Genomic DNA, 27,636 nt, shown 5'->3' on the forward strand with positions numbered 1-27,636 from the left:
TTCAATAGGTAGATCAACTCACCACACCAATTCTAGGATTCTGAGACCCTATGTGATTCAATCCCCGGTAGAGAAAAGTCCAGCAGAATATATTAAATTATGCTTACATTGTATGCATAGCCTCGAAGTAACTGGTGCACGGAGGGGAATTCCTAAAAAATAAGAGCATGTGCAGGCTTTGTCAAATTGAAACACTGCACCACCTGATTATTAAGTGCCCTGCAGACCCACAGAAGACCATGTTATACTTTGAGAGGTTCATGCACTCGACATCTGCTGTCATCACTTGTAATTTATGGGCCAGAATAGGCAGGCAAGTATAGACCATTGTGGCTGCAAAACAATTCCTGAGAGTGATTTTTAAGGAAAATGGTTTTTAATACACTGATTTTAATCATCTATGTAGATTATATATGTCAAGATGTGTGTCTAAGTCTTTTTAATAATGACAATTTTGTAATGAGATATACATTTGTTTTAATTCTTATGTAATATATAAATGTGCATGGTTTGCTTTTTCATCAAAACACAATAAATGCATTTTTTTAAAAGGTGGGTAGGACTGATAGCAGGAGAGGGTTTGTGTGAGTGGCCCTGGCCATGCGATGAAGAGGGGGAAGGAAATGACCAAGATCCCGGCAAAGCCTCGGCAGGGCATGTTGCCCTCAGTGAAGGTTAGAGCAACTCCTACAGACGAGCAGGTTTGAATCTCGGCTACACACCTGTCTGCTCATTGATGCAGCCGCCCTGTGCCCCTCGGCAGGTTTCTATTGTGATATATCATGTATGCCCTTTCCCTTTGGGCACCCTGGTTCACCCACAGATCATAACCACTCATTTCATACTAGTGATCTTTCTGGCCATCCCTTCTCTCAAAGCCTGCCAACTTCTGTACATCATAAAAGTGAAGCCCAAACAAGGCAAAACCAGTCTGTGCTTGATGAACATCTTTCAGAGATGGCTGCTGATGTGACATAAACAGAGTGTGACAAAGTTGGTGGAAACATAACTGGAATGGAGAGAGGAGAGAGGGGCAAATAGGAAGTGATACACGAACAGTGAGACACTTCCAGAAAGTGAGGCAAATAGAAAGTGATACACGAACATTGAGTCACTCCTAGAAAGTGAGGCAAATAGAAAGTGATACACGAACAGTGAGACACTCCTAGAAAGTGAGGCAAATAGAAAGTGATACACGAACAGTGAGACACTCCTAGAAAGTGAGGCAAATAGAAAGTGATACACGAACAGTGAGACACTCCTAGAAAGTGAGGCAAATAGAAAGTGATACACGAACAGTGAGACACTCCTAGAAAGTGAGGCAAATAGAAAGTGATACACGAACAGTGAGACACTCCTAGAAAGTGAGGCAAATAGAAAGTGATACACGGACAGTGAGACGCTCCTAGAACGTGGGGCAAATAGAAAGTGACACATGAACAGTGAGGCACTCCTAGAATGTGTGGTAAATAGAAAGTGACGCACGACAATGAGATACTCCTAGAAAGTGAGGCAAATAGAAAGTGACGCACGAACAGTGAGACACTCCTAGAAAGTGAGGCAAATAGAAAGTGACACACGAACAGTGAGACACTCCTAGAAAGTGAGGCAAATAGAAAGTGACGCACGTGAGGCAAATAGAAAGTGATACACCAACTGTGAGGCACTCCTAGAATGTGAGGCAAATAGAAAGTGATACACGAACAGTGAGGCACTCCTAGAATGTGAGGCAAATAGAAAGTGATACACGAACAGTGAGACACTCCTAGAAAGTGAGGCAAATAGAAAGGATACACGAACAGTGAGAGACTCCTAGAAAGTGAGGCAAATAGAAAGTGACACACGAACAGTGAGGCACTCCTAGAATGTGTGGTAAATAGAAAGTGACGCATGACAATGAGATACTCCTAGAAAGTGAGGCATATAGAAAGTGACGCACGAACAGTGAGACACTCCTAGAGAGTGAGGCAAATAGAAAGTGACGCACGAACAGTGAGACACTGCTAGAAAGTGAGGCAAATAGAAAGTGACGCACGAACAGTGAGGCACTCTTAGAAAGTGAGGCAAATAGAAAGTGACGCACGAACAGTGAGACACTCCTAGAAAGTGAGGCAAATAGAAAGTGACGCACGAACAGTGAGACACTCCTAGAAAGTGAGGCAAATAGAAAGTGACACACCAACTGTGAGCCACTCCTAGAATGTGAGGCAAATAGAAAGTGACACACGAACAGTGAGGCACTCCTAGAATGTGAGGCAAATAGAAAGTGATACACGAACAGTGAGACACTCCTATAAAGTGAGGCAAATAGAAAGTTATATGCGAACAGTGAGACACTCCTAGAAAGTGAGGCAAATAGAAAGTGATACACGAACCGTGAGACACTTCTAGAAAGTGAGGCAAATAGAAAGTGATACACGAACAGTGAGACACTCCTAGAAAGTGAGGCAAATAGAAAGTGATACAGAAAAAGTGAGACACTCCTGGAAAGTGAGGCAAATAGAAAGTGATACACGAACAGTGAGGCACTTCTAGAAAGTGAGGCAAATAGAAAGTGATACACGGAGAGTGAGACACTCCTAGAAAGTGAGGCAAATAGAAAGTGATACACGAACAGTGAGACACTCCTAGAAAGTGAGGCAAATAGAAAATGATACAGAAACAGTGAGGCACTCCTAGAAAGTGAGGCAAATAGAAAGTGATACAGAAACATTGAGACACTCCTAGAAAGTGAGGCAAATAGAAAGTGATACAGGAACAGTGAGGCGCTCCTAGAAAGTGTGGCAAATAAAAAGTGATGCACGAACAGTGAGACACTCCTAGAAAGTGAGGCAAGTAGAAAGTGACACACGAACAGTGAGACACTCCTAGAAAGTGAGGCAAATAGAAAGTGACACACGAACAGTGTGGCACTCCTAGAATGTGAGGCAAATAGAAAGTGATACCCGAACAGTGAGGCACTCCTAGAATGTGAGGCAAATAGAAAGTGATACACGAACAGTGAGACACTCTTAGAAAGTGAGGCAAATAGAAAGTGACGCACGAACAGTGAGACACTCCTAGAAAGTGAAGCAAATAGAAAGTGACGCACGAACAGTGAGACACTCCTAGAAAGTGAGGCAAATAGAAAGTGACGCACGAACAGTGAGACACTCCTAGAAAGTGAGGCAAATAGAAAGTGACACACCAACTGTGAGCCACTCCTAGAATGTGAGGCAAATAGAAAGTGACACACGAACAGTGAGGCACTCCTAGAAGGTGAGGCAAATAGAAAGTGATACACGAACCGTGAGACACTTCTAGAAAGTGAGGCAAATAGAAAGTGATACACGAACAGTGAGACACTCCTAGAAAGTGAGGCAAATAGAAAGTGATACAGAAAAAGTGAGACACTCCTAGAAAGTGAGGCAAATAGAAAGTGATACACGAACAGTGAGGCACTTCTAGAAAGTGAGGCAAATAGAAAGTGATACACGGAGAGTGAGGCACTCCTAGAAAGTGAGTCAAATAAAAAGTGACACACGGACAGTGAGACACTCCTAGAAAGTGAGGCAAATAGAAAGTGATACACGAACAGTGAGACACTCCTAGAAAGTGAGGCAAATAGAAAGTGATACAGAAACAGTGAGGCACTCCTAGAAAGTGTGGCAAATAGAAAGTGATACAGAAACAGATAGAAAGTGATACAGAAACAGTGAGACACTCCTAGAAAGTGAGGCAAATAGAAAGTGACACACGAACAGTGAGACACTCCTAGAAAGTGAGGCAAATAGAAAGTGACACACGAACAGTGTGGCACTCCTAGAATGTGAGGCAAAAGAAAGTGATACCCGAACAGTGAGGCACTCCTAGAATGTGAGGCAAATAGAAAGTGATACACGAACAGTGAGACACTCCTAGAAAGTGAGGCACATAGAAAGTGATACAGAAAAAGTGAGACACTCCTAGAAAGTGAGGCAAATAGAAAGTGACACACGAACAGTGAGGCACTCCTAGAATGTGAGGCAAATAGAAAGTGATAACCGAACAGTGAGACACTCCTAGAAAGTGAGGCACATAGAAAGTGATACAGAAAAAGTGAGACACTCCTACAAAGTGAGGCAAATAGAAAGTGATACACGGACAGTGAGACAGTCCTAGAAAGTGAGGCAAATAGAAAGTGATGCAGAAACAGTGAGACACTCCTAGAAAGTGAGGCAAATAGAAAGTGATACACGGACAGTGAGGCACTCCTAGAAAGTGAGGCAAATAGAAAGTGATACAGAAACAGTGAGCACTCCTAGAAAGTGAGGCAACTAGAAAGCGATACAGAAACAGTGAGACACTCCTAGAAAGTGAGGCAAATAGAAAGTGATACACGGACAGTGAGGCACTCCTAGAAAGTGAGGCAAATAGAAAGTGATACAGAAACAGTGAGGCACTCCTAGACATTGTGGCAAATAGAAAGTGATACACGAACAGTGAGACACTCCTAGAAAGTGAGGCAAATAGAAAGTGATACAGAAACAGTGAGACACTCCTAGAAAGTGAGACAAATGGAGAAGTGGGCCAACGGGTGGGAGACCGAGCAAGATGAATGGACATGGTGTGGGGAGATGAAAAATCCTGGGAACAAGAGCAATTTCAGGAGATTACTGGCAATGAGCCCTGGCTCACTTAAAGCCTAGTGGTCCAATTCATGGCATTTTTTGCACGATCAAAGTGATATTTCACTGCTGAAAAGTGAATTTGCACTGCCGATACAACTGTGCAATGTTTATTTTTGCAGTGCAAACTCCATGCAAAGTCATTTTGTACTGCAAACATGACTATGCACTGACTTTGCACTGCAGAAATACACTTTGCACGCAGTTCCATGGATCAGGGTCTGTGTCGGTAGTTCAAAGTCACTTTTCAGCAGTGCAAAGTCACTTTGAACCGTGAAAAAAAATCCATGAATCGGGGCCCTAGATTAGATTGGGGAGTACCAGCGCGTGTTTTCTTTGCCATTGAAAGCACTGTCACAGCTCAGCACATCTTCCAGGCGGGCCCCCTTGGCCCTCCCGATCTCTAGCACTCACCGGCGGGTAGAGACAGGAGCAGGGCGGCGAGGAGGAGAGTAGCGCCCCGCTTCATCCTGGGGGGGCTCGTCACCAGGGCTCTCCTGGACTTTGCGAGGGTCTTTCCCTCTCGAGTCTTCTCCTGTGCCCTGCTCTCTTTTTATCGCTATGGGCCCCCCTCTTTAGCTGGGTGCTCTCTCGCTTTCTCTCTTCTGTACAGTAAGCGCCACTGCTATTCTCTGCTCAGCTATTCGTTCCTTCACCTTTTTCTCTAATTATATTCCTTTCTAACCCCGTTTCCTGGCTTTGTTACTGCGTTTCTTTCTTCCTATCCTTATTTGTGAAGTTGTTTTCTTTCTTCTCTCTCTTCCTGCTTTGCTTTCCTCTTCTTGTCTCCCCTTTCCCTTCTCTTTCCTGCCCTACCCTCTCGTGCTTTCCTCCCCTCTGCTCTTCCACTGCCCCTCCCCGTCTTCCTCCTTCTCTTTCCTGTCGCTGCCTTCTTGCCCCTTTCTTCTCTCTCTTCCTGCTTTGCTTTCCTCTTTCTTGTCTCCCCTTTCCCTTCTCTTTCCTGCCCTGTTTTCTGCTGCTTCCCCCTGTGGTCTTGCTCTCTACCCTCTCGTGCTTTCCTCCCCTCTGCTCTTCCACTGCCCCTTTCTGCCCTTCCCTTTCCCCTCCCCGTCTTCCTCCTTCTCTTTCCTGTCGCTGCCTTCTTGCCCCTTTCTCCTTCTCTCTCTTCCTGCTTTGCTTTCCTCTTTCTTGTCTCCCCTTTCCCTTCTCTTTCCTGCCCTGTTTTCTGCTGCTTCCCCCTGTGGTCTTGCTCTCTACCCTCTCGTGCTTTCCTCCCCTCTGCTCTTCCACTGCCCCCTCCCCGTCTTCCTCCTTCTCTTTCCTGTCGCTGCCTTCTTGCCCCTTTCTCCTTCTCTCTTCCTCTCTGCCTGTGCGCCTTGTCCCGGGTGTGGCTTGCACCCTCTCCGCTGTGCCAGATAAAGCCGCCGGGCCCTCTCCCCCTGTGCGTGACCGGGCGGCCCACCCCAGGGCCCAACCCCACCCACTCTCTAATGGGACGCGTGTCCCCTCTCCTTAGGCCTAACTTCATTTCCCCTGGGAAGAAAGAAAGCCTTCAAGGCCCCCTGCTCCCCAGGAAGGACGGCTAATGGAAGCGTGCGGCTTCTCATCAGCAGGGCCGAAGGGCTGAGGGCAATGTGGGTGGGGAGGGGCACCCCCCTCCAGTCTGCAGAAAGGCTGCACGGTTTCCATATGACCATCAGGGGCACCGCCAGTCTTGGGGTCAGAATGTGAAGATTAGCCATGCGCCGGACCTAGATAGAATTGTGACGTTTAGCCATGGGCCAGACCTAGAAAGAATTGTGTAGATTAGCCATGCGCCGGACCTAGATAGAATTGTGAAGATTAGCCATGCGCTGGACCTAGATAGAATTGTGAAGTTTAGCCATGCACCGGACCTAGATAGAATTGTGAAGATTAGCCATGCGCTGGACCAACATAGAATTGTGAAGATTAGCCATGCGCTGGACCAACATAGAATTGTGAAGATTAGTCATCTGTTACAACAGATAGGACTGTGTAGATTAGTCACGTAGAAGAATTTAGCGAGGAAGCCAAAACACTAACCACCCTGCTTCTACCTCCACAAACACACTACCCAAACACGATACACACCCACTGGGCTAGCCAACCTATACCCTAACACACCCTACACAAGCAACACACATTTACAACAAACAATCCCAGACACTGGACCTTATCCGTATGGACGGAACAAGCCAGTCTGCACAACCTGGAAAACCATCCAATCTACACATACAACACACAGACATACCCAACACAACAAACAGCCAGACCTAGATAGAATTGTGTAGATTAGCCATGCGCCAGACCTAGATAGTGTTGTGAAGTTTAGCCATGCACCGGACCTAGATAGAATTGTGAAGATTAGCCATGCGCTGGACCAACATAGAATTGTGAAGATTAGCCATGCGCTGGACCAACATAGAATTGTGAAGATTAGTCATCTGTTACAACAGATAGGACTGTGTAGATTAGTCACGTAGAAGAATTTAGCGAGGAAGCCAAAACACTAACCACCCTGCTCCTACCTCCACAAACACACACCCCAAACACGATACACACCCACTGGGCTAGCCAACCTATACCCTAACACACCCTACACAAGCAACACACATTTACAACAAACAAACCCAGACACTGGACCTTATCCGTATGGACGGAACAAGCCAGTCTGCACAACCTGGAAAACCATCCAATCTACACATACAACACACAGACATACCCAACACAACAAAAAAAACAGACAGATAACACCCAAGGGATTGGACCTTACCCGTACGGATAGAAGCCAGAGTGCACAACCTGTCCATCAGCAAGCCAACACACACAGATGGCAATTTCTCCTGGTTCTAGTTCTATCCTGTCACTCTTCCGTCACTAACCAACTCAGTCCTCTTTCTTGCATTGCCACGGGAGTGCTTGGAGACTGGCCTTGGGTGGTATCAGTGCACGGCATAAATCAACATAGCATAATAAAACACTCGCCACCGAGAGGGCAGCTCATGTATAGGAGCTCATCCCCATTTGGGGTCCAAATTACAAGGATCAGTGGCGCTGCCTCCATGGGGTTAGGCAACATGGCCCATAAACCCTGGCAGTTCCACAGGGGGGCTTCAGATGCTGAACTGGGATACCGGGGCCACAGGAAATATAAGCAAACACAGGGGTCTTCGATTCACTACAGGGTCTACAAGAAGCACGGTTAACTCATACGGTTGCCATCGATGGACAGACTGTATTATGAAATATAGACTTAATACAAGCCAGCGGATGTGCTATGGGTGGTCTAGTAATGGGAGCTGGGAATAACTTTGACTGGAAGGTGTAACCCAACCGATTGCCCTTATCTTCTGGCTGGGAAACTAAGCTTACAGCGGGCTTGCTATGCAATTGGGCTCTTGTAATAAATATATATACGACCACCCTCCCACCCCCCTGCACCCACTCGTGCCAAGCTTAACAGCTCTCATCGGTAGCTGGCCGCATGAAGCAAACACCTCCATTATAATTGTGAGAGGGGATTTTAATGCCCACTGTGGCAAACTCAATGCAGTGGTAGTCAGTCAGTGGTTTGGCATGGGTAGTCCTCCAGCCTTATATAGTTGCTCATCCAATAGCAAGCAAGCTATGAAATGGCTGAAATGTATCAAAACAAAGACGCGGGAACCTCCCATGGTTGTGGTTGCGCCTCTGTCCAACAAGTCTCACACTGCAACTTGCGTATACTTTCCCTCAAAAGAAATTAACATTTGTTACTACTTCTTTACCAAAATGATTTAACAAAATATTTGATTGTTGTCTTCACATCCGCTCAATAGCTAGCGAGGCTGGCCGTGCTTGGCCAATGCATTTCGGACATAAAGTCCACCTTCAGGGCATCAAAGTGCGATAGTATAATGCACGCAGTTAAATCACAACCTCCAGAAATACCCATAGCATCAAATAAATAATGTGTGTAAAAGAAGACATCCCTGTTAGGTAGTATTTCACGTACTGCTATTTTACCATTTGTGGACCCCCAAACATTTTGCTTTTGTTTCAGCCTCCTGCCAGCCAGGTCTGCACTCCACTGGTCTTTTGCTCACATGTTACGGGAAAACAGACTTGCCCTTCAGGCAGTGAGTACTGGGAAACCTTGTTTCCCTTAGTCTTGAGACTATGTTGCCCTTTTTGGCAACTGTATTTCATTGCGCAAAGTACATTACTGTACTGCGCACTGTGGTGTTAGGCAGAATCCTGTGCAGTTCCCTTATGGAGCACTACAGAAGATTAAGACTACAGGTATATGCAATAAATCCCCTTTGGTATCAGGCTCTACCACAAAGATTTAGTTGGTAGCTGTGGCTGAGCAATCAGACTTATCTCAAGAGGGAGATGAGCAGTATTCAGGGTTTACACAATAGGACTACAGTACTATGGCACAAGGAAACACTGACCAAAGCTTTGTATCAAAAAGAATATATATTTATTTTACACACTCTGATGTTCACACACAAATCACTATTATAAAAGCAAGTTAAATCAGTCAAGAAAAGTATACACAACTCCCTGATTAAATTGTAGACAAGTTTGAGCAAGAGTGAAAACTGAGAAAAATGGCACAGTGAAAACCAAACACAAATGGCACTCTAGCAATTTCTCACAAGGGAGGGAAAGCACACGTTATACAGGAATATACTCTTAGACACCCTAGCAACACTTCCCAATAAGGTTGTGAACAAGTTTGGCAAGGCAATACTTTAGCATGTATAATACTCAGGTGAAAACCGAGCAAAATGGCACTTCACAAGTTTAAAAAGAGGGAAGGAAAAGGTGGTTATAAGAGTTAGGTGCACCAACACATTTCTAGGTGAGAAGCAATCTAAAGAAGGCAGTTCTAACAGATTTAGCCAGAGTCAATATGCCTGTGCCAGAGTCAGTGGTACAGGACAAAGTGCCTAGGAGCAAAATGTTCTTGTAGCTGCAGTGAAGTCTTTGTTAAACAATTTGAAAAGGTGGTTCAAAAAGGGAAAGACAATATTAGTCGATAGGGGTGGCCAACCCAGGAGGTAGGTAAAGGATTTCAAACACCTTTAGCAATACCCCGCGAAACTGGAGGCCTGGCGGAACAATGTACCTGAAAAAGTGGAAGCGGCTCCTGCGGTGGCTGTGGTTCCTGGCAGTTCCTGCAGTTTGCGTTGTCCAGCAGAGGAAGAGAGGCTCTCGTCGTGGAGGAAGGTTCGAGTTACTGCACTGCCCAGGGAAGAAGCCAGCCGCAGTGATGCCGAAACGGATGAAAAGGTACGCTCCTTTAAATCGCGGTCGTGGTGGACGGGTGCGTGGCTATCCGGTCTGCGAGTGCAGGGCACTGGCGATTCGACCAAGGCAGGTCCTGGAAGGCGATTGGCAAACTGGGTGGCCCGACCAGCTCAAGGGAAGAAGGCTCTTGCAGATGAAGATCTTCTCTCGTCGTGCGGAGAAAAGCGGTGAGACGCTGCAGCAGGGCTTCACCGGTGGTTTAGTTGTTGCCAGATGTCTTTGGCTTCTCTCCTCTTCGGCTTCTTAGTTCCAGTGGCAATGTCTTGCTCTTCCAGTCCTCAGGACCCTGCTTTTATGCAAAAAGATCCCCATTCATACGGCCTAGCTGTCACTCACACAGTGGAGTGGTCATTCTTGCGGGAGACTCTCCAGCCTATCAGGGCAGAGTGCGACTTGGGTTGCTGTGGCAACCCTGTCCAGAGGGCCTACTCCCCCTCCCACACAATGGGTCCACCCCAGACTCAGTGGCGCTGAAAGGAGGGCTTCTTGGCAGAAGCCCGCCAAAAGGACGAACAAAGGATCCCCGACCTGGTTTAGGATCTTAGAGAAAGACTCGAGAAAGAATTTCTATAAAAGTTCTGGCAAATAAAACCTACCGGAGTAAAGTTAATATAAAATAAACCAGCAGTATGTTAGAGGCTGTCAGTAAATGTGGTAGCCTCGAACAATTGGAAAATCCCATAGGGAAATATTCGCGGTCGAATATTTTTGGTAGTAACCACTGCCACCAGCCAGAAACTTTTGAGAGAGGGACTGTACGGTACCCTCTCGAAAATGAACATAAGGGAAAAACTATTAACCCTTGCCAGTACCTCCATAGTAAGATGGGTTGTACTGGTTTTGTTCATAAAGATTGACTAGTAAAGTCAATGGGGACATTACATGCCCTGGGAGACAGTAGTCAGTCCCAGGGTATGGAGTCTATGTTTGGGGGTCGCTGCGACACCCCTGTGTCACTGCAGGGAGGGTGCTGTGTAACACATGTGGATAAAGATGGTTCCTATGGGGTTGAGATAAACCCCATAGACATTAAACACAAAAAATAGCCTAGAACACGCATAGCAGATATGCCTAAGAGTGGGGAAAAGAGTCACACTCTCAGCAGGAGAAGAAAACAAACCCTCCAAATCCAGCAAAGCTGCTGGGGGACTCAGGTAAGGAAAATTAGCCATAGAATGAGAATTCTCCCTAACATGGGGTCCTTGTGTTTTCTGGCCCTAGGCATCCCTTAAGGATTTTTTGGTAACTGGACAATGTGCCTAGGAGTAGACTGGTGGCAGCAGAAGCTTTTGCATGTATTAGTACATTTCTTTAACAAGTCATACCGCGCTTACCGCGTGTGGCTCATGACTGTGGCTAGTGTCTGTCATGGCCGTGCCACAAGGTCTTTTGTCTTCTCCTTTGGCCATTTCGTCCGTTGGCCTTCCTCCTGGTCTTTGTGACCTGGAGAGTCCTTATTTGGGTATGCATTCACCTGCGAAAGCCAGCGCTTTTCACGGGCTAATGCATGTCACGTGTGTAGTTATCCAGGAAGTGGGCTGGGACTGTCTGGTCCCCGTCCACAATACTGGTGCCAGGATGGCTGGTGTACACAAGAGCATGAGAGCCACAGTGGTCCCTGATTGGACCACTGCTGGCGTGCATGATTGGGGCAGATCTCCTCATTAGACAGCTGGGTGCGAGCACTCACTGGACTTTGCGATATGTGGAGGGGGCCTAAGTGCAGACCCGCAGAGCACCAATAGGTCCAAATCGACCTATACACTGAGCCAAGTGTCCAGAGAAGTGAAGCAGATCCAAGGACTGTCTGGAACCTCGCAGAGAAGGTTTGGCACCCTGAGCCAGCTGTTGGCCCAGTAGACCCCTGCTTTGCGCCCAATCTCTGAGGACCTGCAAAGGGGCTTTAACCCTTTACAGTGGTGGGATCAACTATGCTCAACCTCTCCTTAGTGCCCTGCAAACAAGCCTTCACGGAAGTGTCCCTGGGCCTTCAAGTGCGCTGACCAGCTCAAACCTTGGTACCAGTTCAGGAGCGTTGCCACATCGAGTTTTGTCTTGAGCTTTGGGGGAATCCTAGGTTGCACTGCAAAGCATCTCCTTGCCAAATTTCATTGACCCTGCTGCTTTGGCCAGCAAGAAAGGAGCTCGCGTCACACCGCGAGACTTGGGTGCCCCTGCGTCACTGAGCGACAGTGACGGTCACTGCTGGTGACTTTTCCGCCTTTCTTCAAGTGTCCTGAGACCAGCTGCATTGGTGCTTTCTTTGTCCTGCCTTCATGACAAGAGATCCAGCTCCAGTTGTAAACCGGACCCGCATCCGCACCCACAGCGCCTGTGCACTTTAAAGCGTAACCAAGGAGGGAATTTCTTACTCCAGGCGACCTCCCCCAAGCCGGCATAGTTTGGACCGGGAGTGAGCGAAGGGCAGTGAGTAATCATGCCACTTACCGGTGGTTACCCTTTTAAGCACAAAGGATCCCTTGTGGTCCTCGCCTTGGCTTGGGTGGCCCCTGCTTCTCGTAGCCGTCTGAAAGTTGGGGACAGCTTTGTTCTCCACATCAGATCCTCCTATGACTCTTGAAACTGAATTCCTCCACTCCAGAATCCTCTCCTAACTTTTCCTCCCCCTTGAATATTGTACTTGGTAACCTTTACGCATCACTGAGCGCTTTTACGCACAAACTTGACATTGTGCACAAGGCTCCATCCTTTGCAGGGCTGGACTTATAAAGTTAGGTAAACACGTCTCTGGAGTTGGCCAATGTATTAAAGTTTGTCTGCTTTCCCTCCCCACAGGTTTTGGCAGGAATCCACACTTTGCCGCATTGCCCAAAAAGTGATTGTACATATATTTTCTATAGTATGTGTTTAACTAGTAGTATTTCTCTGTTTGACATGTTTCTCTTGGGACGAATAAATGCTGTATTTTTGATATAGCAATGTCTAAGGGTAATTCTTGTCCTACTGTGTGTGCTCATCCAAGACCTCAGATCACCCCCACTACTCCTGAGACTCAGCCCTGGCTACTCTCCAAGCTACCTTGAACTGTCCTGGCTAACTTCACAGATGTGTTCCCTGTTTCACTAACACGGGTGGCCTCCTAAACATCTGTTCACCAGGCCAGAGGTTAGAAATCCATTGTAACACTCACAAATAGTGCTAATCTCATATCTGACATCTGGTTGGGACAGATAGCGCCTCATAGGGACATGAAAAAACCACATACAAGCAGTGGTTATAGTGGGCGGGAGTGGTTGGGAGCGCTGCTCCTCTACTTTTATTTAATTAAGTTTTACTGTTCCTATACTTTTATTTTGCAAATAAACCATTCTGGAATGGTTTAGTTTTAAAATCAAAGTGTAGGAAGAAGTTGAAGCTTGCGCTTCAGTGCACTGCACTGAACGTTCCCTTAAACAGCATGCACATGTGTTTGGGGGTTTGTATTGCGGGTAGCAAGAGGCGCAGCGATGGGGTTTGTGGGGAGCGGGGGCAGGCCAGCAGGGAACATAATTCCACTACTTTTTGCACTTTTACCACCATGTATGGTGTAATCTGTGAATTAGATAAACAATAGTGTTATACTTTGTTACCCTTGATTTACAATTTGTTACCCTTGATTTACAAAATATACAAATTAAAAGTTCATAATCAGAAATCTCCCAAGACTATGGGCCTCATTACGAGTATGACGCTAAGTGGTAAAATTGGAGATATGGGAGTTTTGGCTATGAGTGGAAGATTGAACTCCAGCGAAAACCTGAAGGTAAATATTGCTACTCAACACCCGAAAATCTGCAAAATCGGCAGTAATTCTGCAGCGGTAATTCCACACAAAAAAAAAAACAATTGGGTCCGATAGAACCCAAAATAAATGGGGATTTACACTGCTACAACCACTTGGAATCAGGTAGAAATTCCACCTGACCAAGTGGTGGTAACTATCCGTTAGGTGGTATTTCAGAGGATTTACCTCTGAAATACCTCCAAAACCATAGATACCTTTCCCAGAAGAAAACACAGGCAACAGTGTGTATCTCTGCTCTACTCCTGAATATGGAGTCTGCATAAAACTCCTGATTCATGTATCTTTTCTATATGCACCCTGGGTTTCTCAGACAGGTCAGTGTCAAACAACACTGTTCCCTAAAGAGGCGAGTAGAAGGGAGGCAGGTCCATGAAATCGCTAGAACCTGCGTGCATGCACAAACGCCATGATGTCATCCCCCGGGTCGTTGTTTTGGTTTAATGTTTCCACTAATGTGCGTCGTGGATCTGGAGTGCGCCACATAATATTGAACGTTATAAATCGATCCTTTTGACAGAAGGACATCATAGTAAAAAAACGATCGGGCGGTGCCCACCTTTCCCCAAGGCAGTCTCTTCACAGCTTAAATGTATGGCATCTATAAACATAATCTTGAGTGGACGCACTAAATGTGATATTCCGGGGAAAACTACATGATCTACGGGGGGAACTAGAATGGCCTCATTCCAAGTTTGGCCGTGCGGGAACAACATGGAGGTAATTCCGTTTCCGCCACTTTTTTGGTGGTAACTCAATTATCTCCATTTTATTGCACTGTCAAATTACGAGTTTTGGTGAAATTGCCACCAGCGGAATTACAATGTGGTAATCCTGAAGATTCTTGGAGGAAAGTGGAGGATTTACCTCCATCTTGGGTAAATCCTCGGCTTTTCCTCCAAAGATCAGCGCAACGACAGTTCGGTAATTCCGCTGGTGGTAACTCTGCCAAAATCCCCAATAGAGTCCATAAAAGGGGACTAACTCCACCTTATCACCACTTGTAATCACATGTAAACCCATGGGACCAAGTGGCGTTACGGTAACTGATTTTGGCTGTGTCTCGGTGGATTTACTGCCGAAATACTGCCAAACTCTGAATGAGTCACCATGTATTTTTGAATGCCAGTCTCCATCCGATGGTGATTGAATTGTCGTCACTGATCCATCGATAAACGATCCTGCAATGCTTACCTGGAAATGGAATTATTCCTCGACTGAAGTCAAAAATAAAATCAATGGCTATTTAGCAGAGTAATGATTAATTACATCCAAGCAAAGTATAGATATATCCTGGATACCAAACTATAAGTGTCCCAGAGGTTCGAAGGGAGGGAGCCCACTGATTAGGAAAGCCAAATCTGAATATTGACAATTTAAATACACAACACAGCGCAATGGTGTGGCGCCTTTTGCTGGACATTGTGAGGGCTGCGGCTAGCATAAAATTCGGAGTTGTGGTAAACAAATTTAGGAACAGTACTGTCAATAGCATACTCAATCCTATATCGGAAGTGGTTTGGTGAACATGCATACAGGGAAGAGATGATAGTACACCTGCACACTGGAGGACAGTAGGACGTATGCGCAGTATGCTCTACAATCTCTACAATTATAACAGGGACTCCGAAGATGTTATTAAGAAAAGGAACCACTCTCGTGCTCCAGGCCCACATAATGTATGTAACACGGTCATGAACAATAATCCTGAATTATAGGGAAATTTGATGCACTCGCTTTTTGCTAAAATCACACAGCATAACCAAGTTCCTAACTCTTGGTGTATCTCAATCCTGGTACCAGTATATAAAAACAGAAATAGGACTTGCCCATCCTACTATCGCCATCTAGCGATGTTGGATGTTAGTAGCAAACTCTTCTCCTATAATATTTTATGGGAACTGAGCAACTGGTCAGAAAAAAGTTGGCTATTATCGCAATTTCAAACCAGATTCCAGAAGGGCTTCTCGGCGACCGCCAATGTGTTGGTTCTACTATTGTTAATTCAAAGGACAATAACCACAAATGCCACTTATGCATACGGGATTTGCAGATTCTTGTGCAGTCTTTGATGCAGTGGACCGTATTCCAGAAGTGCACACTCTTGGAAGTCAGATATGCCTTTTTTATTACTTCCACATAGTGTGTCTTATCAGCTAGAAACAACAAATTCTAAAACAATCTTTGGAGAAGATTGATAACATTTATCTTCCTAGATGTTGATCTGCTGCCACCAACATTTCTACAAAATTAATTAGTTCAGTAGAATTATGTGAGATTGCCAATTCTATGCCTATCTCGGGGATCAGGTCATCACCCTGAACCTTTTCAGTCAACCGGTTTCAGCAGAATTGATGTTAGTCTCTGCTTTCTTCAGTTCTTGTCCCTGACGTGACTTGTCAAGGTTCACAATTGTTTAAAAAAAGACAACATTATTATTTATTCTTGTCTCAATCTCCATCTTCTAGATGGGGGAGTTAATCTCTTTTTTTCTTATGCAAACGTCTTAATCACAGGACTCCCAATACTTTGGCTTTTTTTCTTTTTTCTTTCTTGATCCTTTTTTTTGGGTCTCTTGGTGGTTTTTTACCATACACAATGTCTCAAATTGTGGTCTTCAACTCCTTTTTCGAGACCTCTGTTTTGGTCTGAGTGGTTGACTGCTAGTTGATGGTGCACTCTGTATTTTTGCAACCTTGTGTCTTCGATGTTGCGCTGTTATTCATCTAACATGCATCGTGTAGATGCTTCCCCCATTGCTTCGTGTACCACAATAAATCATCTACAACACCAGCCACCCGCAGGAGATGACCGTGAATCATTTACAACACCAGCCACCCGCAGGAGATGACCGTGAATCATTTACAACACCAGCCACCCGCAGGAGATGACCGTGAACCATTTACAACACCAGCCACCCACAAGAGATGACCGTGAGATGACAGTGAATCATTTACACCACCAGTCACCCGCAGGAGATGACCGTGAATCATTTACAACACCAGCCACATGCAGGAGATGACTGTGAACCATTTACAACACCAGCCACATGCAGGAGATGACCGTGAATCATTTACAACACCAGCCACATGCAGGAGATGACCGTGAATCATTTACAACACCAGCCACCCACAAGAGATGACCGTGAGATGACAGTGAATCATTTACACCACCAGTCACCCGCAGGAGATGACCGTGAATCATTTACAACACCAGCCACATGCAGGAGATGACCGTGAACCATTTACAACACCAGCCACATGCAGGAGATGACCGTGAATCATTTACAACACCAGCCACATGCAGGAGATGACCGTGAATCATTTACAACACCAGCCACCCACAAGAGATGACCGTGAGATGACAGTGAATCATTTACACCACCAGTCACCCGCAGGAGATGACCGTGAATCATTTACAGCACCAGCCACCCGCAGGAGACACCCAGCCCCCGGCTTCAAAACCTACCTTCACCACTGTTTGCTGACAGGATCCTACATCATGTATTGCTCACTGCCTAATTTACAGCTAAGCCTGACTTTTTTGTTTGTAAATGTTTATTTGAACAGTAAAATATTCATTAAACGCATACATATAAAATATCCCAGTAAAACATAGTTCATTGGTGCATTTAAAATACAAAGGTGTTCAGAACATGTTGTGTACACATATTACAATATAATTAATATGCGCCCACTTGCCTTCTCAAAAATCCCCTTCTGTAAGACATTGTAGCCTTCAAGTACAAGAACATAGCCCAGGTTGATAATTTTGTTTCTGCCCTTAATAAAAAAGACAGTGCTAGCCTGTATTGGCGCAAGCCTGTGCGTCTCAGGACTTGCAGTATAGTCCGCTCTCTGATGACCCCATTCCCTGGACAAAATAAAATGGGTCAAATTTTCAGACGGGGTGGCATAGATGGGGCAACTTGGATCGTCCGGATATCCTCCCCAATTTGCCATATTGCCCTCAAGCGTAGACAAGCAAAACGAGCCCTTGTAATGAACCAGTTCTGATGGACTACCTTGGCCCAGACAAGATACGGCTGTAGAGTGGACATCCCATGTATGTGTTGACGGTGATCATCTGCCTGAGACACCGTGTTACATTGGAGCGTATTGCCACGATTTCCCTGGTTACAGCTTCCTTGGAAGGAACATCCTAGTGGCGGGAGGCACAACCACCAGATTCGCCATGCGCATCAGCTCTTTGACTGATCTTAGCCAAGGTATTTTGTGCCACAGATCCTTACTCAGGGTTGCCTTTATTATAAAGTGGCACAACGAGTCATTGGTGTTGCCCCAAATTCTTAACCATAACATGCTTGGGCAGCTGCCCAGTCGTCCTCCAAAATGGTCATCCCCAATTCCCTGTGCACCGAGGTGCAAGAAGAAGAACCAGGGAGTCCCAATAACCTTTTGAAGTAGCAATTTTCCTTGGCCTGCATATCACCAGGCTTTTGGTTCTCCCAGAAAACTGCTCCATATAGAGAGGCTGCCTTGACTTGCATGGTGTACACTTTGAGTGCCGATTGCAAGTGTTGACCTTTACATTTAGTGGAAAAACGGGAGAGAACCCTCAAGTACTGGCACATTTTCAGGGACTGTTTTGGTTACCTGTGCCTTACTTGTTAGAGACTCTGAGAATCTGACACCCAAATAGTCGTATTCAGTCACCCTCGGAATCACATTCTCCTTACAGATGAGAGGGCACATCTTGATAGACCTCCTAACGCCACTACAACTCATGACCGCTGATTTTATAGAATTGATTTTAAGACCTAGGCTGGTCATGAAGGAGGCATAAGTGTCCACCAAGACATGTAATGCCCTGGGAGTTCTGGCCATAAGCACTGTTATGCCGGCGTAGGCCAGAACCGGGAATGCCCTGCCCCCCAACTCGCGAAAAGTCCACAGCAGCATTCAACAAAGCCTGCAACACCCTATTGATGTACAAAGGGCAGAGTATGGGGGGCAGTACACACACCTGACGTACGCCCAATATGATGTCAAACCACTCGGTGCACCTCCCCCCAGGTCCAAACCGAACATTGGCTTTAGGGTTCGAGTGGATCTCCCGCAACACTTCCAGAATATCCACAGGACAGCCCATGGACACAAGCACGACCCACAGCTTTGAACAAGAAACTTTATCGAAAGCTGTGCATAAGTCCATGAACGCAAGGTAAACCACTTTGACCTTGCAGAGAACCAAGTTCAATACCAGTAGGTACAGGTTGAGCACCTGCTCCATGCTGCCCAAATCAGCACGAAAACCAAATTGTATGTCCGTTAAGATATCCCTCTCAGTAAGCCAACACTCTATGTGGCCCAACAACACACAACCAAAACTTTAAAAAACAGTGTATCCAACAAAGAAATGGGAAATAAGAGGAAGGTTTGGTGATGTCCTCCTTTTTAAAAATGGGAAATATGGTTGCCGTCTTCCATGATGGTGGATAATGCCCTGAGCTTAAGCAGGCATTAAATGCTGCAGTCAGCAGCGGGGCCCATAGATCAATTTGGCTCATGAAGAGGTCGGCAGGTAGGGCATGCAAGCCAGGAGCTCCATTACGAGACTGTGCCCCAATTGCTTTGGTCACCTCCTCTAAAGAAAAGCTTAGAGCCACTCCCGCACACTGCTTTTCCTCTCTGGCTCTGCCATCATCATACAAGGTTCCAAAGTAAGAGACCTAATCTGCAGCCCCCACATGAGTTCCCTGTGGACCTTGAGTTCCCTTATCACAACACCCCCTTGATACAAATTCCCCAAAACCCTTTGCATCATTTACCCCGATGGTCTCCAAATATTCCTCCCAGGCCGTGACCTCCAGCTCCAGTTTCCTTTGCTCGATCGTCCTGCGATAGTCAGTACGTGCTTGGGCAATGCTACATCTGTCCATGGCAGAACGCTTTAGGGCATCTAAAAGGGCTGATTTTGCCAGCCTACATTTTTGATCAAACCAGCCCCGCTTTCCTTCACTTCCTGGTTGTCTAGGGACCACTCAGAAGCCCTCCATGAGTGCCTTCAGGATGCCGACGAAGAGGCCCACCACTACCCATTGGCTGTTGAGTTCGTCCATGACCCCCATTAGGGCAATCCGTTGGTTGGCTAATATTTCCCAACGCAAGTCGAACCCAAAATCTTCCCCCATTTCATTCTTCTTCATGATGCCACATCACTATCTTCTTGGCACAAAAGACTGGATGCGCGTGCCACCACATCAGTTAAGCCTTTGATAGTTAACACCAATGGGTAGTGATTACTGTTCCCCACCAAAGCGACTTCAAAACTGCCAATGTGCTTCCAAAGGTCCAACGTAAGACAAAAATAGCCTATGGTGGAGGAGCCCAAATGACTGTTGAATGTGCGTTTACTGGGGATATCTGGGTTAATGCGCCCGTTCACTGAGCGCAAGCCCCACTCGAGCCAGGTGCTCATCTGGAGGGCCCTGGTACAGACCCCTTTATCCTCCATTTTCGGTTTGAGAACCCTGGACATTTGTTCTTCAATGGGTTCATAGAGGCCCTTAGAAAGACCACAACCCATTTTAACATTGAAATCCCCACCCCAAATAAGTCTTTTCTTGAAGTTCATTGGGTCAACCATATACATGTCTACAAATTCCTTTAATTTAAACCAAACCTACCCTCTACCTTGTTTGGACTGTTGTAAAAGTTCAAAACATCAAACTCTTCAGTGCCCGGGGACTTAAAACTCAAGAGTTGTAGGAATTCCAGCCTGGTCTCAACCACCTCCACCCTACACAGTAAGGTGGCTTTAATCATCACTGCCAGACCACCAGAGCTTTGCTCTCCCCTATTCTTTTTGGCAGGGATTCCATAAGAAGCATAGCCATTCAAACGGGGCAGCTCTACCTCCCAGGTTTCTTGCAGTAGTATGATCTTGTGGCGTTTCAAAAAATCCATGTTCTCCTCCAACTGCAGTTTATTCCTGGAACCAGCTATATTCCATGAAACAAATTTGATTTCCTTATCCACCCCACTATGTTCGAGCCCTAAGGTATTCCCTGATTCCCCCCCAAGGATGAGAATGGTGCTCTCTCCTGTTCGGGCACTGCAGTTGTCCCCACTTCCCGCTCCCTCCTGTCAATCCTGGGCATCCATTGACATGAGCGGCTCAAATCGATTCTGTACAGCACAGTTCCTAATCGGTTCAACCCGCCCCAATTGGTCACGACCATTTGTCCCCATGGTAACCCATGAAGACATGTGTTGCGCAGTGGGGACGGCAGAGAGAACAGCCCTACCCCGTTGCAAATCCCCCCGTGACAGCCATTCAACTCGACCTTCCGGTAGGGCTGCTGCCACCCTCCCTTGGGGATAAAACTAATCCAGGCCCACCAATCTACTAACTAATTTAAAGCAGTTAGCTGTCAGACCCCTTGTTAGGTTGGAGGTCACCATGTGGCTGACTAATATGGGGTTGGAAAATGATACCACAATACAGTCGCCCTTATCTAACTTCCTGGTGGGGCCCACCCAGCCCACTCTTCTGGCCATTAGCATTGATTTTGGATTCATGCCAGGGCCCCTTATATTCGAGTTAATCCAGTGTGTAGCTTTGTTCATCAGTGATGAAGTGGTTTCTAAAGCACCCGCAGGTAGGCTCTGGATCCCCATTATCACACCTACCAGGGGGGCCGCCTGGGTCGCATATCTCTGAGAATAGACGTAATCTGCATTGGCTCCCTATAGAGCACAGAATATCCCTCAAAGCTCTTGCCCTTACCCACAAAGCCAGGGCTAACCTCGCACCATCCTACATCTCTAACCAACTTACCCCACACACATCTACAAGACCACTTAGAACAGCTCAAGTTAACACTATGTCTATACCAAGATTCAAACTCCATAACTCGGGAGGAGTTAGTTTCCATGTACAAGCCTCAAAGCTATGGAACACTCTACCTGGTCCAATCAGGTCTGTAACCTTCTTCAACCTATTTAAATGCAACACCAAACGTTGGCTTCATGGCCTGGACACATTGACAGCTTAACATCTTAGAGCTTAGATTTACTGCCTAAATAATATTACTATCTGTCTCACCTTCGGCCCACCGCCTTATTGGAACATGTATGCTTGTACCTGTAATACCAATGTATGTATTTATTTGTAACCGCAACTATTGTAACTGTTGCCTACTGCTTGCTAATGTAACTGTACTCTTATGTAACATGATCAAAAAACGTACGCGCCCGTATGCCCCTGGGCCTGGTTGCGCTTTATAAATAAACCAAATACAAATACATATACCTGCGGGGGAAGATTAAGTACTGTATTAGAAGGGTCGGACTGGGACAAGAAATAGGCCCGGTCACCTGAAAAAAAGTGGCCCGCCTCTCCTCTCACGACCCTTGACCTCTGATGACATCACTGGAAGTTGTCTCATATCCCGGGAAGCGATGAAACCCTACCTTTCACCTTTGGACAAAACAGGAAGCGGCATTAAATACCATTGTTCTTAAGTACACTAAATTACTGTGAATCCAAGCAGACGCCCAAGGCTAAATGATAACGTTATTGTATAGCACTTACGCTTAAGCTCTTTTTTATATAACAAATATGCATACAATATCACCCAACCTGTGTTGGTTCTCATTTATCAACCTAAGAAGGATGAAAGGCTTTTTGAAAGAAAAAAAAATGTTGAAACAAATATATATTTTTTCATTTCTTTTTTCTTCCAAACCAGCCCATGCATGGCCGGAAACTGGCCCCCACTGCCCAGGGACGATTTCGGCCCGGCCACGGGCCGAAAGGCCGAGGGGCCAATCCGGCACTGTGTACTAGCCTCGCCTATCTTCCCATTAGGCATGTTTTTAGACTGGACACACAAAGGAGGATTTACCCCATCCATAGACAGCCCTGCGCCAGTGTGACGTATTAGTGTAGCTGTGGCAGTGGACCGCGGGGGGGATGTGGCTAGTGGCTATGCCCTCCCTTTCCCCCTGCCCCGTCTGACTGCTTGCCCTAGTGGCAGTTTGCTCTAAACGCAAACCACTCCCGGTGCTGCTTTGATTGATGGCATTGACTTGATCTCTAATCGAGTCACCCATTATCATCAGAGTTTCCATGGCCCCTTTTTTAAATGTTTGCAACAAGACACCTATGTCTTGTTGCAATGGGATGACCGGTGGTGTTACTTTTTCCCCGCGAATGCCAGCTGTTTCGTTATCCTTATTTACCGACAGCACCTCCAAAACCAGCCCCATGACAGTCCCTTGGACTCATAGTACACGGGGTACTAGGGACAGAAATAATTTCTCCCGTTCCCCCACCTGCCATTAAATCAGTAACCCCTATTGAGGAGACGGCTTCCCGGATAGCTTTTTCTGTCACTTGTATTCTGTCAGCCAGGTTCCCCGCCATGGTTTTTAGATAAGAGTCCAATGAGAGTTGGCTCACATTTTGTCTGGGTTTAATGGCCCTGACTGCTGGCTTTGTGATTGTTTTAGGGGTTCTGATATGTTTTGATTTTTTACCGCTAGTGGCCATAGTGCCCTCCTCTCCTAATTTACGTCTTAACATCTTCAGGAAAAATCACCCTAAACAGGGACCCTTAGAACACTGATGGAGAGATAGTCGGGGAGAAAAGATACAATGAGAGGGTTGGTTCCAAAGGGCACAAAGGCCCGTGGCTGGACAGTGGAGAGCAGTGCGACTAGCTGTCTGCAACCTTTGGCTCCCAGATGTGTTTGGACTACCATTCCCATGATCTCCTGACATTGACTATGCTGTACAGGCCGGATGGGAATGGTAGTCCAAACACATCTGGGAGCCAAAGGTTGCAGACCCCTGCAGCAGGGTACAGGGTTTTAGCTAACGACACAGGCCGACTATCTTAAAATTCTTTAAGACACAGCAAACAGATAAAAGAATATATAAGCACCAATGTTTTAAGAAAGAAAAATAAATAAATGCAAGAATGCATATAATATTCTAAAAATGAAAAGTTGCACCATACATAAGTTGCGCCCAAAGATCAAGTAAAATTCATAACCCGCAGGAAGACAGTGAGCAGCCCCTTTAACAGCAAAAATCAAGCAAATGTGCCTGAGTGAGAGGCACTCCTAAACACGCCCCCTAGAAAGGAGATAACCCGTCACCACACAAGGAAAAAGAGGGAGAGGAAAGCCTTGCAGCCCTCTTTTACAGGCACGTCAGTAAAGAAAGACTCTAGAGCACACTTAAGTAGTCCTAATCAGTAACTAAATGCAACTAAACATGAAAAGTGGAAATGTATAAAGCGGGAACTCACATGCAGCCCAAACATGTGAGGGCCCCTCCACCAAACATGTGGGCTCCCCCGCCCCCTCTGCTGAATTACTGAATTATCAGGTAGCTGAATTACCTATGGCTAGCCACAATAGATGGCTAGATACTCCACAAAATCCACTGAATTCCGGCAAAGTCCCAGAGTCCTTGAGTCAATAGATCAATGGATCAGTAAAGCGGGGGAGAAGCTCCTTGCTCCTCGCAGCCCCTGGTATCTCCAAAAGTGGTTTACTTTTCTAGTAGTTTACACAGAACTTAAAGGAATAGTGCGCTCAAAAATATTATTGTCCCGAGGATTCGGGCCTGTGTTTTTAAGCATATGTTGATCGATCGTACAAACACTTCCTATGCACCTTACCGTAGTTTTCCTCACTTTTTCACATGTGAAATCAGGCAGTAGGGTGTGGCCATCTTCGGCTAATCTTATCTGTTGCCGCATCGCCCTAATGTGAACTGCCCTGGTGGCACTAAATCATATCCCTCGCCCCTGAGGCTGACATCACCAGACCTAGTTATATTCTCTGCCTATCTCCATGACGTTACTGGGCAGCGTAGCCAAACGCGCCCAGTCATCACCTACGTGTTAACGTCAGTTGACGCAGAACCCGGAATACCAACACACATCATCTCACACCACAGCGATCCCAATTTTGAATATAAAACTATACTTTTAAAGGAAATAGCAACATTCTACAATTTGTAATGTACTTTTATTTCACAATAAATGCTCCGAGAACATCCGGCGATTACCATATTCAAGCAAATGGGTAATTTTTTTCTTTGTTCTCGATCCACAAATGTTTATCGTGAGTCGTACGGTGTTCCTTTTGGGTATAAGAAGCGCATTGGACGCACCATGAATCGCAAGGCTTCGGCATCATCTTGACTCTAGGCCATCATGTCAGGTTGCTCCTTATCGCTGGTACCACATAAGGGCATATCGGCCGTGGCGATCATCCCACAACAGCGTCATAGTGATCCAGCCATTTATGTGTATCTGCAGCTGCCTGTTAAAGAAGTCATCAATTGGTATCTGGAATCGATGACAATCGCAGAAAGGCAGGATGTAACTGTTTCGATGCTGGACTGCCCATGTGCCCGGGACAAAGACAAGTACACACAGGTTGTTTTTGCATGCCGTTGCAATATGCCACAAACAACAACCCAGTACAATGTAAGCCAGCAATAATGGTCAGATAATGAAACCTTGACTTGTTCGTCTATAAAATCATCTACAGTAAAACTTACATGATATTCGGCATTTCTATTCTCTCAGCGTAAGGCAGAGAGTCCGTTCAGATCAACACATTTTCATAAAATGACATTACATGTTCCTTTGTCCAGTTTTGGATTGGTGAACCTTATTATATTTGACGGTATTACACCCCTCCCTTCATTCATTCCTTTCGGAATCCTACCTTTCTTCCAAGGTCGAAAAACAATTGAACCTTATACTGTGTACGATGCGTGGGTTTGCTCAGCTCACAAGCGAAATTCAAAGGCGCTGACCTTCAATCCGAATGGGAGCGAACAGCCCTTCAGACCATAGTGGTATTTGAAATATTTTTGAAAAACAAAGGAATTGTTTGCTGCCATCCACCAATGGCGTGCAAAATTTCTAGTGATTTACTTTTCTTAATGAAAACAGTTACAGTTAGTTCACTTCTAAATGCCTTATTTATAATGTCCCTCTGGAGAACTTCACACTCTCCGAGTGACTTCCACAGCCAGCCCACACCACCTGTCAGGTCAGCCCGTCTCCTGTTCACACGGCAAATCACTTAAACATTTTTCGCAAGGAGCGAGTCTCGAGCCCTGACAAAATGTGCTCGTATGAGAATGTCAGAGCAAGCCCTGCTGCAACCCCCTCCTGCCAGGCTGCGGTCCCCTGAACCCATGACCCCAGTTCCCTTTGAACGCATCTGGTCACGAGACCCTAACCCCGCACCACCTCAACTTCACTTCCCAAATACCTATTCTGGATTGGTCATATATTCTGGTAATGCTGACACCTACCCCCACTGCCTTTGAAATAGTAAGTCTCCGAGGGCTGCAAATCAAAGATCGCTCCCTGCGATAAGGCATCCGATAGCAACGACCCCCATAAATATATAGGTCAGAATGCACCTATTTCTCACCAACAACCCCCTTTGATGCGCTGTTTTGCTTACAGTCAGTAGTTCTTGCGTGCCAAGTATCTTATCTAGCCTAGGTCTCATTCCTTTTGTGGGACGCGCAGTTATTCAGCTATTTGGGCAAGTGTTTGGTAAGGCAACTGCAGAACCCCAAAGTTGCTTTCATGCTGTTATCCATCTGACCCTCCCCTGATCAGTGAAGGACCCACAAGAGCTTGATGAAACCGGGAAGTGTGAAAGCACAGCGTTACACTGTATGGCATTCTCCAAAAGGTACTTCTTGCAAAAAGAATTGACAAAGAGGATACATTTCAAAAGACAAATTGGACGCTTTATTTGGACACTTTATATAAACATTTTTGAACAAATAAATAGCTGCTAATCATTTGAACTGGGAAGTGAACTGTTCCACAAGGTCTGCTTTCGGTGGGCAGGGCACGTTTGCAATGTTTTGTGGCAATGTATGTGTCCTCGGAAAAAAATCATGTGCTATTCCATGAATATGTATGTCCAACACAGTCAAAATGAGACCTTCCAAAAAATCGAATTCCATTACCTGGTATATTGGCTTGACCACCCATTTTTTTATTCTTTCCGTAAAGGCCAACATTGTGTAACGAAGCATCCCAAAGTTTCCTGCAGTCCTCTATTGTTCACGCCCTACGTTCTCGTTATGCGCTAATACCGCTAGTAAAGTCCTAGATTTCATCCCTTGGATTCCGAAATGCAATCTCTTGGGCCTGTACTTTAGGCACATATTGTGGAACACCTCCAAATCTCCTGTGTGACAGAATTCTGTGAGTCCCTTCAGATCTCCTGATAGAGTTTTATCAAACACGATCTTCTCAAGAGCTTTGTGTGGAGGTGAAGATGGAATCAACCGCTTCTTCTTGCGTTCCTGCTCCTGCGACAAAGGTCCATGTGCACATTGATGAAAATGTTGGTTTTCTGTCCAAGAGTGAATGTTGGAACAGTGGTGCATTAGTGAGCGCCATTTTTCGAGTAGAATTTCCACAGACCCAGCACAAGTTTTGGAGCTCCACCAAAGATGGTTGTTGAAAGACTACGACCACTGTAAAATATTTTCTGAACCTTTTTTTTTCCAGCAGCTGAGAATGTTTTATTTATTGATTTGGCAACGTGCCATACGTCAAATTGATGGTGAATATTTGGAAACTGCTCTCTCATGGTCTTAGCTATTGAAACAGGTCTGTCCGGGGCTATGAGGTCTATTTGTATTCCCCTCGATTTGAGATCTTCCAGGGATTTTATGAAACCATGTTTCTCCATGGCCACTGCGGATTGACATTTGGACACCTGCACAACCACCAAACTCACAACTTCTTTAGTTTCCATGTCCTGAAAGTGGTATGTGCAGTACTTTGCTGAAAATCTGGTGCTGTCACACTGTCACACTGTCCATCGCCAGCTAGCCTGAACCGTTTGTCAGAGAATGTCCTTTCAATTGACATTT

General features: G+C 45.8%; 1 protein-coding gene across 1 annotated transcript in view; it reads right to left on the reverse strand.

Annotated features, from left to right (window-relative positions):
- LY6G6C (lymphocyte antigen 6 family member G6C) overlaps positions 1-6,001 on the reverse strand; it is a 75,999-nt gene extending 69,998 nt beyond the window's left edge. Inside the window, exon 1 of the mRNA XM_069635153.1 lies at positions 5,061-6,001. Within this exon, the coding sequence (XP_069491254.1) occupies positions 5,061-5,115 (55 nt within the window). The 5' untranslated portion in view covers positions 5,116-6,001. The remainder of the gene's footprint in view (positions 1-5,060) is intronic.
- Between the last annotated feature and the right edge of the window lie 21,635 nt (positions 6,002-27,636).

Source organism: Ambystoma mexicanum, chromosome 13 (assembly GCF_040938575.1).
Source record: "Ambystoma mexicanum isolate Mex_15411 chromosome 13, UKY_AmexF1_1, whole genome shotgun sequence".
In the NCBI taxonomy this organism is placed as follows: domain Eukaryota; kingdom Metazoa; phylum Chordata; class Amphibia; order Caudata; family Ambystomatidae; genus Ambystoma; species Ambystoma mexicanum.